Raw genomic sequence first — 17232 nt, 5'->3', positions numbered from 1 at the left:
ACTACCTGAAAACTTAAAGAAAATATATAATGAAATAGGATTTCATACAAAACATGCATACCAACTGGAACTGTACATAACAAAACATCAGTGTGAAATAGTAATACAAGAATAGACTGGAGACTAGTATATGATACAGAAGTGATGGATTGTTTTCGGACTAACAAAAAGTACCCAAGGTTATTCTTATACTTTATGCCAGTTTCTCTGCTGAGAGGACACTACAATACAGCCTGCCTTTGGAAGCTGTGGTGCCAGGCATCCATATGTATTAAACATGTATATACTGTATTCAATACACTTATTTTATATATTTAATTTATATCTCTTAAGCTACTATGCAAGATCTGGTTAGGCCGATGTGAAACACACAGCCAGACTATCTGGGCTTGTTTTTTAGTTTCAACAGACCATTGAGATCTGTCAGATGTCTTATGAAATCCCATAATTCACACGGTTTACTGAAACAATAGCATTTACTAGATCATCCCTGCGTATGGCCATTTGTATGCAGCAGTGTCTCTGGGGCTGTTGCCTTCTAAGGAAGTAGATCCGATGTGCACCCTTTCTGCCGATACCTCTTTGGGGTTGAGCCAAAGGGGGGGGGGGGGAGGGAGAGCACATCCTTAATACAGTGTAATAGCACTGTCTGCACTAGACATGGTTTTAGGAAACTGAAATTCAGCTCTTAAAGTTACCAGAGGGGCCTTTTTGCAGCCCCTGGAATTGGCTGCTCGCTGCTGCCAGAGGCATCAATAAATGACCTATTTTGTGCGGATATGATCCACGTTATAGACACAAAATAGACATAAATAGAATTAAGGTCAGTAAGACCCTTTATTTCGCTCAAACATGCCATTCAAGATGCTTGTCTATACACACAAAATAGACATAAATTGAATTGAGGTCAATAAGACCCTTTATTTCCTTCAAACATGCCATTCAAGATGCTTGTCAATATCAATGGTTAAGTTAAAGAAGGTGAAGTTGAATCCATATATCTTTCTGAAAGGAAGAAACACAGTGTGAGTCAAAAAACTGTAATAAAGACAAATGTGGTCTCCAATTTTACAAATGTTTTTGCTTTTTTTAATATAACTTCAACTTGAATTAAGCCAATACAGACAAGTATTTTTTTTTTAAATTTTTTCTTTTTTTAAAACCCATGCCCCCCAAAAATAAAAGATACAGCGAACATTTCATAAGGGGTGGTTGCATGACAACTTGTATCTAAAAACACAACTCCTACATCTTCTAGGCAGGCGCTGGAACGATAACAGTAATGGTGAACGGTTTATTCAATGATCTGAAGTGCAAGAATTCCCCAAAAAACGTTCTTCTTCCTAAATCCCCAGCATATACTCTCCTCGTGTCTCAAGCAACCAAGTCATTTTAGAATGTAAATTCCAACCAATATCCTTGAAGACCAATAGGTGAAGAAAAAAATGGTCTGGACTGGGGAGATTTTCCGATGCAACTTTTCTCATACTAATGAAGATAATGATGATATAGGTGCCACAGACATCTGGCTGATAACATGAAAGGAGACAGAGTACCAAGTGGGGAGGAGAGGTAAACATTACCAAAAAAAAAAAAAGTATAAAATAATAATTAAAAAATAAATGGAGGGTGAGTGAAAATTTAAATTGTCGAGTGCCCCCCAGTCTGTTCCTGATAAACTTCAATAACATCCTCTTCCTCCATTCCGAGCTGAAAGAGATTCGTGAAACATATTAGAAGTGTTGAAAATTGTTTTAATTTTTTAATAAGCAAACATAGCATGATGGCACATAGGGCTCCGACACCTGCAAAGTGCTTAAAAATACCTTTGCACCAAGAATGTAAATCTCTGCAAGTAAAACTGCATCTCGTGATCATTTGCCTTGAATATAACCAATACAACTGCACAGTTACACAACGGATGCATTTTACAGCTGAGATTTACATTCTTCCGGGAGTGTAGGAATTTTCAGGCGCTCTGTTGCCCACAGGTGAGCAGATTTAGTACAGACAACCATGTGCCACCAACCTTAAGCTACAAATGCTGCTCTCTGTTGCTCACATATAGTAAAGCTGGTGGACAGTCCACCAATGGGAATCCAACACAGGGACAGATTTACTGAAGAGTGATTTGTGTTTTTTAGCAAAACTTTGCTAAAACGTGCCAATTTACTAAAAGGCAAATAAGACATTTCACTAGCGAAAAACCTCAGCGCTAGAGAACTTCCGTGCCATTTCTCCAGACAAAAAGCTCACATCTGCTTATTTATCAAAGTGCTAACGTTTCCATTGGTTATGAAGCAAGACAAAAAATTTGAGTCGTCCCAAAAATCAACAAAAGATTCATATAAAAAAAAAAGGCATTTATTAGGATATTATTAACCCTCTATGTTTTCACCAAAGTCTACTTTGCCAGTTTCAGGCTGAAGAACTTCTATTATAATGATAGAGAAGCCGCTATTAAATCACAATCAACATTTTATATGCTAATTTTCTCCATGGTGAAAATTCCCTACTACCATTGTATGGAAAAATATGCTAGAGAATTTTCACACAGAAATTATGCCAGAAGAAAATTCATCACATTTCTCTTAAAACTTAAGATTTTTTGTAAATATGGACATGCGCAGTGAAAATACACCTGGCGAACTTTGGTGACGTTAGATCAAGAGAAAATTCAAATTTAAGTAAATGTGCCCCATTGATTTGAAAAAGTTGTTTACCATTTAGTACCAGACATGTCTATATCTATCCAATGTATGTATCTATGTATCCAAGATTTGATCCTTGCTCCAGCAACAGCAGGGTTTTGTTTTTTTGTTTGTTTTTTAATAAAGAAAACGGATATGCATCTGTTCCAATATCCATTGAATCCAAACAAACAAAATAAGAATTTACAAAACACCTGTACTCATCATCATCCTCTCTCACCGGACGGCAATCGCACACGTTAGTGATTCTGGGCATGCCGTTGCGTAGTGTTAATAAACTCCATTGAAAGGTGATAAAATAATATCACTCGTGTATAAATTAATTTTCACTACAGAATACTGCAGTCAGGGAGTGATTTCAAGAGGTTTGTTGCCCAGCCACAGAACTGCTAATTGCTCGATAGACCAAAGGCATCAAATCATTAGAAATGACAATGCTCTTATAAATCACAGACTGCAGAGGTTTGTACTTTTACAGATGGTTCAGCACAGTGCTTGGCTTGTAGGAAAAGGGTAAAGTTGATTAAACATAGTACAGACATAGGGGCAAATTTACTAAAGGGTAAAATGACTAATGCTGGCAAAAAATTTAACTTCGCTAGCAAAGGAGATAGACTCTTGCGCTACTTCAAACTCTTACGTCAGGAGAAATTTCACTCTGGCGAAAATGTGGATTTTACTCAAAATTACTTGTTCCGCCAGACTTGCCTTCACCAGCTCAGACCAGGCGACGTGCAATGGAATGTAAACACATCTGCGTCTTTTACCTTTTTCAGGATGATAGGCTGCAGAAGTCCATAAATTTGTTTTTGGGTACCCGGGTTCCCCCCTACATTTCCTAACATATGGCACATAAACTATACACTGGGCTCACGTATTATAACAACTCTATTTTATTTTATTAAGGTTCCCTGGGCTTGTGTAGTGTAATGTATTTGCTGCAACATATATGTGCTTCGTACTTTCACTTCCCGCCGTATGCAAATGACCCAATGTCAGCACAACTTTGCCTTGCTTGCCGAATTAACGCTAGCGCAACTTCGCCATCGTTCGGGCCCTGGATGCAACTTTGCATCTTAGTGAATTAGTGTTGTCCTGGCTAATTTGCGTTTGGCGAAGTGTTTTGCGATGTGGGCGAAGCGAACGCTAGTGAATTGCTTAATATATATAGTATTCTTATATTTAAGGCAAAGGTTACATAATCTGTTATATTGATAATACAGAGTAATGCAACTTACAAATAAGATAAACTATAAAGAATCTTATAATTTTTCAGGGCAGTTTAAAGTGGCGATTCAGCACTACGAGTTTCTGCAGCATTTATTTATTTTAAAAGCTTGATTGCATCGACTTAGCAGCCTTGTGTCTTCAGCGTAAGAGACTTCTCTGTAAGATACCCGGCACAATAAAAATATAGAGATATACTTCTCTAATGCTGCAAGGATACTGGATAGTGTTGCTGTTTCAGTCTAGCCAAACCCCTGCAGTTCATAACCAGGCGTTAATTTTTGAAATATTTGTTGTCAATGTATTGAAAATCTTAGTGTCAGAAATTGAGTGACTTTGCACCCTTTGGGGCTATGGGTCACACTGATGTGGTGCTCTTAGGTTCCTTATTCTTTTACAGCTATACAGGAATTGATCAGTAATGAGTGCAGAGAATTCTCATTATAATAGTAGGCAGGTGCAGGCAAGGAAGTGGTAAAACATCTTATTTGCCATTTGCCTTAAAACATTTGTTAAAAGGAATTACTGTTATATACATTACTCTGATCAGTGGGGGGCACTTCACCATCTTACCAATATTTCCCAAGGTGATCTTGTGGCTTATTCAAACTCCCAGGCTCGTGCATGCACACAATACTAATATTTGCACATTTTTACTTTAGATATCCCAATGGCAGCCTTGAAATTCACTGTTGGTGTGTTGCTTAGCAAGAAAGATCCACAGACTGGAGCAAATTCTTTCCAAAAAATAATATTAGTCTGAGAGAAAAAAGGTAGCGATTTGAAATCTCTCCATACTTGTCCTTTAAATTAGAATCTATGCAGCTGCCATGTAGGATCCGGTACTTTAATATAATTTATATTATATATATATATATATATATATATATATATATATATATATATATATATATATATATATATATATATATATATATATATATGAACCGATTAATTTCATGTGTATTAATCTTACAGCTTCTTCAACACAAAAACAATTGTTAAAAAAGCAGACAAAGATCTTCCATGGTTAAATATTACTGGCCCGACCGATCCCTAGGGTGAGACAACAACAAGCAACTAACCAAAGAGGTCATCATTACCTGCAATGAAAACAGGGGTTTCAATCATCAAGCCATAAAGACTGACAACTTACCTCCTTAGGAGTCTGGTGATCTGAGATTCTTTGCCCTTCAAACAAAAACCTGAGAGAATTCATTGGAACGCCCTAAAAATTAGAGAAAATTCATAATCAAGAACTACTAAAACATTATCTACTTTCCTTAACATTTGTTGTTTATTATCTTTGACATGGTTCACATTTTTAGAAATGTTCTCCTGAGTACAGAGAAACAGTATTAATACAGGCTGGAAAGGTGGAGGGGCTTGGTAACAGCTCTAAAAAGCTTTAACAAAATACATAGCAATCCTAAAAGGCATCAATAGGAAACCCAAAATTATTTCTTTCACCAACTAGATTGCGGCTTTTCTGCCCTCAGCAAAGATATTTTTTTCCAGAAAAGGTGGCAACCCTACTTGCATCCCAGAATTCCTCTGAATCTAATTGAGACATCAATGGAAACAACCAACCAGCTTTCATTTTACCTTAAAGGAGAAAGAAACCCCTTATCTCCAAATACATTCTAAACATACATTTCCTAGTATTAGTAGCGGTTATATTTAAAAACGTTCTTATCCGCAAAATCCAGCAAACTTTTACTCACCTGTCTCTGACAATATGACTCTTTCAGCTTTTTGAGATGCGTTGTCATCTTTACCTTGAAGTGAATTTCACTGCTGTCCTGTGGTGTGGAATAAATATTTACATGGTTTCAAATCCGATTGGCTACTGGGAAACATTCTATTGATTTTTTATCGTGTAAAAATAAAGAATTCCCCTAAGCATCTATGACTGTATACACTATGAATGTGTCGAGGACACTCATATGTTTGAATTTTTTTTTTCTAAGAGTTGTCTCACATTTAATTTACAAAATACTTATTAGTTATCTACTCAGATCTTGATAAAAGAAACAGAGATATTTACCTGCCCGATGACTTTGAGTTTGATATAATCCCCTCCTTCTTTTTTGTCTCCTAGATCCTCACTAGATGGTTTAGCTTCCTGTAGATAAAGTGGTAAATAACAATAAATAAAGATATCTTTCAGAAATGATTTGCTGAACAAAAAATTAAATACAGGTATGGGACCGGTTATCCAGAACTCTCGGGACCTGGGGTTTTCCGGATAACGGATCTTTCCGTAATTTGGGTCTCCATGCCTTATGTCTACTAGAAATTCATTTAAACATTAAATAAACCCAATAGGCTGGTTTTGCTTCCAATAAGGATTAATTATATCTTGGTTGGGATCAAGTACAAGCTATGGTTTTATTATTACAGAGAAAAAGGAAATAATTTTTAAAGATTTGGATTATTTGGATGAAATGGAGTCTATGGGAGACAGCCATTCCGTAATTCGGAGCTTTGTGGATATCGGGTTTCCGGATAAGGGATCCTTTACCTGTATACACTAAACTTCATCTTTGAACATAATCAGTGTATTATTGAGCTATGGGTTAATAGCAAAATGAATTCATTTACAGATTATTTTCATAGATCCTGAAGATAATACACATTATACTTACTGAATGTAATTTTACCAGGAAAACGTTAAAGAATTTGAATGTGGATAAGAGAAGGACTGTTTGCAACAGTGTAGTTAGGAACCTTCTACTAGGGTAAGGGACTATTCCCTAAAAATAAAAAACTTTTTTTGTGCTGCTCCTGGGCTGTTCTCTTTACCATTGTCAGACATGAAGGTGGATTTTGACCACAATGGAACAGGAGCTTGAGGTTTCCTTGAATTAATTAACCTCTATGGAGTTAAAGGAAAGCAAAGTACTGGCCCATGATATTCTGTAGAAGTCCACCATCACCATCTTAATCAACTTCTTCCTTTTTGTTTCAGTCCAGGGCTGGCACAGTAGAGTAAAAACCAAAATTAGAAGTAAAAAGATTACATTTTCACTCTACTGCGAATGTGCCTGCCCAGGTCCGGAGGAAAGAAGAGGAAAGATTGTGGCAAATGAGCTTAGACAAAAATACCCTGGGCCAGTGTTGTATTCTACAAACAGGCCCGGGGTATCAGGTACATGAACAGGGTAACCAAAAAATTAACTTTGTATCTAGTTAAGTACTAGTGGAGATTGAGTTCAGTAAACAAGAAAATTGCTGGGGTGACGATAGTGCAGTAATCTGATCCCCATACTTAGCCCAAAGGAGTTAAGGTGGGCATAGACGCACATATATAATATCACACAAAACAAGTTTTTGTACTATATTCCGTGTGTATATGGTCGAAAAGAGCCAACCAATATTGGCAGAAGACTTGGATATCGGTCAGCTCGCCAGTCTCAGGGAACGGAAAATTTTGATCAAGTGCCTTTAAAGGCACCCAAACATTGGATATTAGTACTGAATCGTCAGATACAGGTAGTATTCTATTGTTTCTATCTGTATATCTGACGAATCAGCTCTACACGTGTGTATTGAAATGAACGATCTTTCTTGGAAAGATCTTCTCCAAGAAAGATTGTAATGGTTACATCTATGGCCACCTTAAGGCAGTGATTCCAAACTGCATGGTCCAACGCTCTGGATAGGTTACCAACCAAAAGGCAGTCAAGGGCTTCTCAAATGATAACAAACAAGTAGGGCACTGAACCAAAACACTTTCAAAACTCTGTTCATAAATGTCAGCATACCCTACTAGGCAAGTGAATGCGGAGGTATTTATATGGTGATCAGAAAGGCATCGCTGATCAAACCTGATTACCTTGATTTACATTGTATCTCACACAGGCACCTACAGTTGCAACAACATTATATTAATATTCAATGGAATATCATTTCCCCAGGGTAGTCTATAGGCATAGGTTACTGAACAAAATGAGCCTTTTTAACTACACCTTGACATGCATGAGTGTGAGCCACCACAAGGCTTGCTTTAAAAGTACAAGGCATAACATTTAAACAAAACATTTTGGATCTGTGTCCTTGATTTATTCAGTAATAAAATAAAGCTAATCTAATTCCATAGCAGATCAACACCCATCAATAATGGGTAGTTAAAATTAATCATAGATTATTCTGAATAACAAAAGAAAATCAAGGCATAATAAATATATTTGTAATATATATGTAGGTTTGGTTTCCCCTTTGCTAATTTGCTTCCAAATGTGATGTATTCACTTCTCATGTCCTTTTGTTGCTACAGCATTGCTGATTCAGCCCTGCACAAAGGGAGCAGCTTATATTGTATCAGCAGGTAAAAAAGCTGAGGAATAATATTCTAAATGTGAATTCACCTAGTGGAAAATGAGAAAAACTGTGCTGCTGCCTGCAGTCGCCTTCATATAATTCTAATTCTGAAAATTAAAGGGGTTTTGTTTCCTCTAAACTAAGCGGTTTTCCCCTTAAAAACTAGACCAGAAATATTTGAGGCTTAATAAATAGACCCCCTAAATGTCACTCTCATTGGCTCCAGCTCACTACAACATGTCTCTTGGAGGCACCAGCTGTAGAGCATGGGAAGTACTGGTGTAGACTGAGACAGATAAGACTATAGTTGCATAAACAAACATCACAACACAAAACTGAGGGTACTGGCAAAAAATAAAGTTAATTGCAATCTGGAACTTCTGTTGCACCATGCCAAGGACCCAATGTAATGAAGATGACACTGCATTGATTAAAAAACAATGCAAAACATGTGTCTGCTCTTCTCAATGGGGAATGCAGCAGAGTGTTTCAAATGCAAGACAGATGCAGCCACAAAAAATAGCAATTTAAAATTAAATAAAGGTCCCAATAATGGTGATGGCACTGGAGACATTTCAGATTTCTGTCAGAACCCCTTTAAATTGTTGTATTTCTCTAGATCAGTGCTTCCCATGATTTTACATGCTATGGGCCACTTATCCAGTCTTTCACATGTTTGGGAGGGCCACATCTGTCCAACAACTTTCCAGTTAAACAGCTCTGCACTACATTATTCAAAATACACTTGGCTTGGAACTAAATGTAATCACTAAAGTTACACAACAACCCAGCAAGGAATATAACTGCATAGTTTAGTTTCAGTTTCGCTACCAGTGTTTTGTTTATCCACTGAGGGCCACAGAACACTTGCAACGTTCTGATAACCAGCACAAGGAGAGGAATGAGAAGTGCTCTGATGTAATAGCAGCTTGAGCACCACAACAATCAAAATTACTCTTTTGTCATGGCTCTAATGCTCGATGTGCTCTTGTGGATTTGTGAGAAAATAATAGCAGGGGCACAGTATATGCCGCATAAAATGTTTATAAACCAGAATCACACAACCATATGAAATGTTTTATCAGTATTGATATAATTACTCTACTATACAAACTAAACATTTAAAAGGAAGCAATGGACTATAATGGCGTTGGCAGACGCGGCTACTCTGGGAGATTAGTCGCCCAGGGACAAATTGCCTCTTCTTCGAGCAACTAATCTCCCCTAAATGCTTTCCCGCCGACTAGAATGTAAATCGCCGGCAGGATGGTACTCGGATACGGCAGAGGCACACAAAGCTACTGGGGGAGATTAGTCGCCCAGCGACAAATCGCTTCTTCTTCGGGAGACTAATCTCCCCGCCAGCCAGAATCTAAATTGATGGTGGGGTGGAACTTGGAGCAATTTAGATTCTAGCCGACGGGGAGGCAGTTTGGGGAGATTCATCGCCCGAAGAAGAAGCGATTTGCGGCTGGGCGACTAATCTTCCCCAGTATCTTCATGTGCCCCTGCCCTTACAAGGAAACTTCAGACGAAGCGATCAGAGTGCCACCCCGCCGGCGATTCACATTCTAGCCGGCGAGAAGAAATTTAGGGAAGATTAGTCACCTGAAGAAGAGGCGATTTGTTGCTGGGCAACTAATCTTCCCCAGTAGCCTCGTGTGCCACCATCCTAAAGGACCTGCTGGTTCTCCCCCCTAACTACCCTAATACTGGAAGGAACAGAGTCACAGAGGACTGGACAAGAAGGAGATTTGACAACTGCTGTCTCCCTAGCCCAGATTTTTGAGACCTTCCCAAAATTTGGCCCTGACTGCCGACTGATTTACATCATACAGTATGAGACCCACTTGCTCTCCTGCACAGCTTGGAACTGCAGCCACCAGTAAGTGGAATGGTTTGGTAGTGCTAGCAAGGTATCTTTTTTCTGTAAATACTTCAAAAAGCAATTTTTTAAACACACAATTTTAGAGGTGTATAATGAAATAGGAATACTTGTTCACACATACCTGGCAGGGATACACATGCATTAACACAATGATGTCTTAACTAAACAATCAACACTAGTAATGTAAAAAACTGCTATCAAAAGGAACATTTGCATTTCTCGGGAGTACCCAATAGGTGACACTAGTAGTTCTCATGCTGCAGGCAATCTGTCCAGACAGAAACTTGGGCTCCCAGGGCTGTTCATGTGCACGTGGATGTGGCATCTGCGAAGCCTAAAGTAAAAGGATCAGCTGGTACTGCCAAATTCCACAGGGATTTGATAATTGGCCAGTGGTCAATCAGATGTCTAAGGGCAGAGACACGCGCTCAGATTCGGGGACACGCTCACCCGGCAACAAACTAATCTTCTTCAAGGCGACTAGCATCCCCACCAGCTAGAATGCAAGGGCAGAGACAGACACTCAGATTTGGGGAGATTAGTCTCCCAGGACTGTCGGCAGGGTTGCAATCGGTGCGCTTCGTTTTCCAAAGTCGTCTGAAGTTCCCTTACGAGGAAACTTCGGATGACTTTGGAAAACGAAGCACTCCAAGTGCCATCCCGTCGGTGATTTACATTCTAGCCTGCTATAAGGCAGGAGAAGGCAGTTCGGGGAGATTAGTTGCCCTGAAGAAGAGGAGATTTGTCGACTAATCTTCCCAAATCTGAGTGCGTGTCTCTGCCCTAATCCATCACCCTCTATATAGAGGAATGAAAGATTTAACCCAATAGTTTTGGTTAGTGTGCAGGGTTTTCCACAATTGTTTTGGAAAGATAAAAAGACCGGATAAGACGGAGTTGCTAAATGATGGGAGACATACAAGAGAACAAACACAAGATGTGCTGGCAATATAAATAAGCAGCGTGTACTATAATAGTACTTCCCACATAACTACACCAAGTTACATATAATGCTCAAATGGAAGAAGTCACCTGGTAAATCGGAATGGCCATTGCAATTAAATACCCTGCCTGCTCTACACACTTCCTTTATTTACCCTTTAGTATCAAAATGCTATGAGCTCCTTCAACCTAACCCTACTGTAACAATCGTGCTATCCAGGCAAGATTAAAAGGAATGCACCGGCTGTTATCTTAACAGAAACTTTATACGAGTCAATAATGAGCTCCACTAACATAAATCCAAAGGGCTTTCACAGTAGGCCTCTCATTTGGCATTGGAACCGCCACTGGGGAATGAGCACAGATAATAACATCTATAAACAAAGATACACACTGGACAATAATATAAAAAGCAAAAGGACACGGCACAACACGTGGTATGGACCGAATTAAGCAGCAAAAGTGCACGAGCAGCAGAAACCCATAGCAACCAGGTCTGGCAGCCGAAGTGTCAGATAGAAAGTGCAATGCCTTAGGAGCTTCTCTTGGTCACGGGCCGCATGTACTACTTGAGCTCCATGTAAATCTATATCCATGACACCTACTTGTTTACACCTACAGCCAGCTCTCATTACACACATAACGAGACACACACTTCCCACAGACCTTCTCTCGTCCACTCCTCAAATGTATCTCACCTGATCAGACATGCTCACTGCTCTCCGCCGGTCTCGGTTCGCTGCACTGACCGCTCTACGCTTCTTCTTGCGTCGGGCACAATAACAGCACAAGAGAAGCAAACAAGGAAGGTGTTCCGGTTCTGGGGAATGACCTCATTTCCGGTACGAGCGGCACCGCCCACATACTGGTGACGCGCACTGCTAAACTTGCAAATGAATAGTAAGGGGGAATACGCTGGCTGGGACGTTGAGCACTTTCACGGATCCGCTAGGTGGCGCCTTTGTGTCTGTGACTTTGTTGTAATGCGGAAATCAGGCCATAAGCATTGGCCTCCAATGTTTGTGCAGTAGTAACACATTAACCCCTCCAGTGCTAGGCATTAATAGTAGGTCTCTCCTTGCATAGTTTTGGGATGGATGAAGCATTAGAGCGCAAAGCAAAAGACCCAAGGCATTTTAGCTTTCGTTCATATTTTTTGCTAATGTTTTCTGTGACCTAATTTTATGAATTCAGTCATAACAATATTATTTTTCAGTAACTGTTCTGTAATATGTAAGGTTATGTGGGTTATTTTGCTTAGGGAGCATTATAGAGCTAAAATATATAGTGAATAAAGTACCCCCTCTTGTAAAATATAAGGATATTATAAGTTACCGAGGAGTTTCATGACCATATAAAAACACGAGGCCGAAGGCCGAGCGTTTTTATACAGGTCATGGAACTCCGAGGTAACTTCTAATATCCTCATATTTTGCAACTGGGGGTACTTTATTTATTATAATACACAAATTTTAATGAGTCATGTGACGGAAATGACATCAGAACTCACCGTTTATAAGGATATAGTTTACAAGATATTCATGGCTTTTGTGTATTATATGTATTTATTGGAGTCGGTGTCAGATATAACATCAACCCTACAATGCAGTCTTTGGAAGCAGTTCAGGGAAGATGTGGCGGGTGCAGCCTGGTGTAAATGGGTTTTTAACTTTTTACCAAGCCTGGACTGGGATTCAATATGGGCCCTGGCTTTTTTAGGCACGCAGAGGACCAAACATCACCCCCACATAGGGTTGCCACCTGGCCTGTATTTTACCGGCCTGACTGGTAAAAATGTTGGTTAATCCCAATTTATTAATAGGGAAAAAAAGATAAATATAGAGAAAGGCCGAGTGATAAATTCGAAAAAATTGGGAATTAAATCCCCAGCCCATAGGCCCTAGAATATAAATTGTTGAAAATCACACCAAAGTCACCTTAAGTAAAAAGGCAATATTTATACAACACCATGCCATAAAACCCTAATAAAAACAACTTAAAAACAAGCAGCGCTGCATGTTGGTGGAGGGATCCCTCAGATTATAAATGTAATCAAACGAGTCTGCACAGATCCAGGTCTATGAAGAAATATTCCAATGTTAATGTGAAGGCAAACTGCCTAAATAAATGTAGTATAGATGTGGTATTTTGGCAGACATGAATGAAAAAGCCCAGAGTTTATGTTGCACACCATCCCAAATTGTGTGTGAATCCAAAATTCAAACGTATTTGGCACCTTCCTTTGTGTTTGTAGGTGGCTACTATGGCCCAATAATGTTAATTGTTGGCGTGGTGACCAAATCTGAGAGTGTACTAGCCGGTGTCCAATAATAAAAAAGTGGATGGGTCGGCAGTCAAATCCAAGTAGCGGGGACGGTCGTCACCAAATCACTGGGCAATATGAAATCCTTGCTTAGATAGTAAGGTAAAAGTCAGTGAGATTTCTCGGGTTTAGCAATATCCTGCCCCCGCAATAAATGGAAACATATTACCGACCATGTGTTCAATGGTGTCACTGTCCCGTTTTCAAAGTGCCTCAGTGTCTCCTCCACTTAGCGCAACACCAGTCTCCAGAAGGGGATCCCCGCTCGTTCCATGCAGCGCAGCACTGCACCTCAACAGTCGTTGAGCTTTGTCAAGAGGCCGGAGATCCGGAAGTAGTGTGATATTTAAAGGTAGCGTCACATGTATATATTATATATAGGAAGGCCGGTATTTTTTTTCCAGTAAAGGTGGCAACACTACCCATACAGGCCCAATATATAGTGAATGTCTATGGCATCTGACATCAGCCCCTCTGGAATTTGCCAGATCTACAGATTGCCAATCTGTGCCTGATAATATAGTTATTATTAACATTCTTTCCCAGAGGAGGCGTATTGGAAAGGGTGTCAGACTGGCCCACCGGGCTACCAGGAAAACTCCCGGTTGGCCCAGGTGTCAGTGGACCCTCATTTCATGGTCATTACCTATTTCTTTATGGGAAAAAAAGATTCTTTATACTGGAAGAACAGAGTATAGTAAGTAAATATAAAAGACTAGGAGAATAAAGAGGTTGAGTGAGGAGAGGAGGAATAATATGTTAGAAAGTGGGCCCACTGTCCAAAGATTTCTGGTGGGCCCCTGGTATCCCAATCCAACACTGATTGGAAAAGGCGTTTTATCTGTAAAAAGACTAAAACTGTCCACATACTAGGTTTGCCACATTTGCCAGGGTTACATCTAGACAAACATGGGAGGGCAGTTATGTTGGGGGCATGGCAGGGGGGACAATGATATTTTAGGGCAGGATTGTGGCTGTACTTAGAGCTGTATCTAACACCTTATTTTACCCGCCTAAATGCAAGAGCTTCACTTGCTGTTTTTACATGTCCTGACAAAAAGGGCATTTTGGCACAGTCTCTTGTGATTGCAGTTATAAAATAGTACCTTTATTTATATTAGACTGCAAGCTGTTTTGGGTAGGGCCCTCTTTACCTGCATAATCTACAACACCTTTACTGTCTTGATTCATGTTCACATGCCCTTTGGGCAAATTTTTGCAAGTCTGTTGCCTACTCTTGGCATTGATATTTTTGCCAATCCATCAACACTTCATTCTGTTTTGTCAGGCATGAGAATCCTCACTCTTGTTTTAGCAGCTTCCCATAATATAGACCTAGTATCTGCTGAACCTCACTTGTATTTTCCGTTTACAGCCTATTGTGATGGCCTCTCAAAGTAAATGGGGAGTGATTTTTAACATTGGCCCCCCTCTCAGAGAACTAGAAAAACCATTAAAATATCATAAAACATTTGAAAATCACACCAAGTGCCATTGCCTTTAAATAAGAGGAAAGACGTTTTTGCTTGACAAAGTGATCTTTTACTACTATCAAATAATCTATTACTGTTTGAAAATAACAAAACACTAGGCAGCACAATAAATTACATCCAGGATGCAGCAACCTTGCAGCAGAATCCTGACAAATTAGTAATATGGGCAGCTAAGTGGAAGATGAAATTCAACATAGATAAATGTAAGTTTAAGTACCTGGGATTTAAAACAATTAAAGCAACTTATACTCTTATAAAATGAACAGTAATGCCAAAAAATGGAAATGTTTTATAGGAATGATAATATAGGGTACTGTTGCCCTGCACTTTCAAAGCTGGTGTGTTAGCTACAAAAAATTTGGAAGCATTGATGGCGGAGCTCTTCTTGGTAGAGCATCTCGTGGCTGGTCGCAGCTATCGCGAGAGAATCCGATACTTCACCCGAACACATCATTGTAAGCAAAAATCAGTACTCGCTGTCAGCCGCTGACCAGTCCACACAGGAGACGTTGTATTTAGTAGCAAAATTCGGCTTTATTCATTCACACAGTGTGGCAACATAGTTACAGTGGGTGTGCAAGCTCCAAACCTACGCGTTTCGTGCCTATAGCATCGACACTTCCTCAGGACCCTGACCCAGGTTTGATTGTCATTATGGAGTCAGGAAGGAATACTTGGGGGTGCCAAAAGTTAGGCACCCCCAAGTGTTTGAGAATGAGAAGAAAAGGGGCAAAGGTCAGAAGCTGAGTGAAGGATGCTTGAAGAAGTGTATTTTGAGATCAGAGCTGAAATAAAGGGTGGGACTTCATTGTTAAGGGCATTGAATGTGATCATTTGAATTTGATTGTAGAGGAGATTGGAAGCAAGTCAAGGGATATGCATAGGGGAGCAGCTTCTGTTGATTGAGATGAAAGCATTTAGCAGCAGTATTTAGAACAGCTTGGAATTGTGAAAGGAATTGGAATACCTAAGAGGAGTAAGTTACAGTAGTCAAGGCAGGAGATAAGAATCTGAATTGAGGTACGTTCATAAACGGCCAATGTTGCATATCTGAATACTACAAGATTTGCCAAGTGTTTGGATGTGTGGTGAAAAAGACAGAAGCCCGTCTTAGATCATTCCTAAGCAGTGTGCTTGTGTGGTTCAATGAAAGGTAATGTTAACCGTGTGTGAGATCTGAGTGACAGGGGAATGATTTCTGTTAAAGGGGTTGTTCATCTTCAAACACTTTTTTCAGTTCAGTTGGTTTCAGATTGTTCACCAGAAATAAAGACTTTTTCTAATTAGTTTCTATTTTTCTTTTTGTGACGGTTTTTCTAATATTGAAGTTTAAAGGTTTATTTTTCACCTTCTAAAGCAGCTCTTGGGGGTTGCTGCCAACTCTTTAACTGTTTTAATTTGATAAATTTAGTTGATAAATTTGTTATATTTGTCCCTGCTGAGCTGGATGTTACAATTGATACAATAGTTGCTAATATTCCAAAGATACTTCCAAGAAATATATCAACTAATTGTATCAAATAAATGTAGCAAATAGTAACAGTTCAGATCACTAAACTGCCAGATTGAAACACCAGAGACAGGAACATTAAACTTTAAATTTGCATTTTGGGAAAACGGTAAAAAATAAAAGATGGAAAGCAATTGGAAAAAGTTTTTGTTTAAGGTCAATAATCTGAAAGTAACTGAACTGAAAAAAGTATTTGGAAGGTGAACAACCTCTTTAATGAAAGGTTCAGTTTCAGGTGGCGCTGTGACAACCAGGAGGAGACAGCAGAAAGGCAGTCTGTAACTTGGGAAAGGATAGAAGGAGATGGGTCAAGTAGAGTTGGGTGTCATCAGCATAAGGGGTTGTGGCATACGTTCAGATTTTTTATGATTGTGTGGCTCCCAGATTCTTTTTACATCTGAGTGTTGCTCCTGAGTAAACAAAAGTTGGGGACCTGTGGTCTAGGAGGAGAGGGTGGTCAACTGTTACAGCGAAATCTAGAAGAATGTGTATGGAATAGTAACCTTTAGACTTTGCCAGGAGAAGAGCATTGGTTACTCGCATCCGCGAACGCCGGTGCGGCCAATCAGGGGAACGGGTCCGACCCTGTTATGAAGGAGATGCTGGACCAGGCATTTATAAACAAGCCTTTCCAGCAATTTGGATTCAAATGGAAGAAGGGAAACTGGACAATAGTTGGTGGGAGAGCTTGTATAAAGGGAAGGTTTTTTGAGGATAGGAGTGGTTAGTGCTTGTTTGAATAAAGATGCAAAAGTAACAATAGAAAATTAATGGTTAAATAGGTGGGTAAGCGCAGGATTAAGTGTATCAGAGAT

At 39.4% G+C, this 17232-nt stretch overlaps 1 protein-coding gene across 1 annotated transcript; it reads right to left on the bottom strand.

Moving 5' to 3' along the window:
- Positions 1 to 1071: 1071 nt before the first annotated feature.
- On the bottom strand, positions 1072 to 11830 carry sumo1.S (small ubiquitin like modifier 1 S homeolog; the record flags this gene model as incomplete). The annotated part of the gene is given in 5 exon segments (NM_001096805.1): positions 1072 to 1710; positions 5095 to 5166; positions 5663 to 5740; positions 5986 to 6063; positions 11790 to 11830. Coding segments are annotated over 5 exon segments (309 nt in total). The 3' UTR covers positions 1072 to 1641.
- Positions 11831 to 17232: the final 5402 nt, after the last annotated feature.

The sequence above is a fragment of the Xenopus laevis genome, chromosome 9_10S (assembly GCF_017654675.1).
Source record: "Xenopus laevis strain J_2021 chromosome 9_10S, Xenopus_laevis_v10.1, whole genome shotgun sequence".
Lineage (NCBI taxonomy): Eukaryota > Metazoa > Chordata > Amphibia > Anura > Pipidae > Xenopus > Xenopus laevis.
This window is presented reverse-complemented; position numbering and strand designations above follow the sequence as displayed.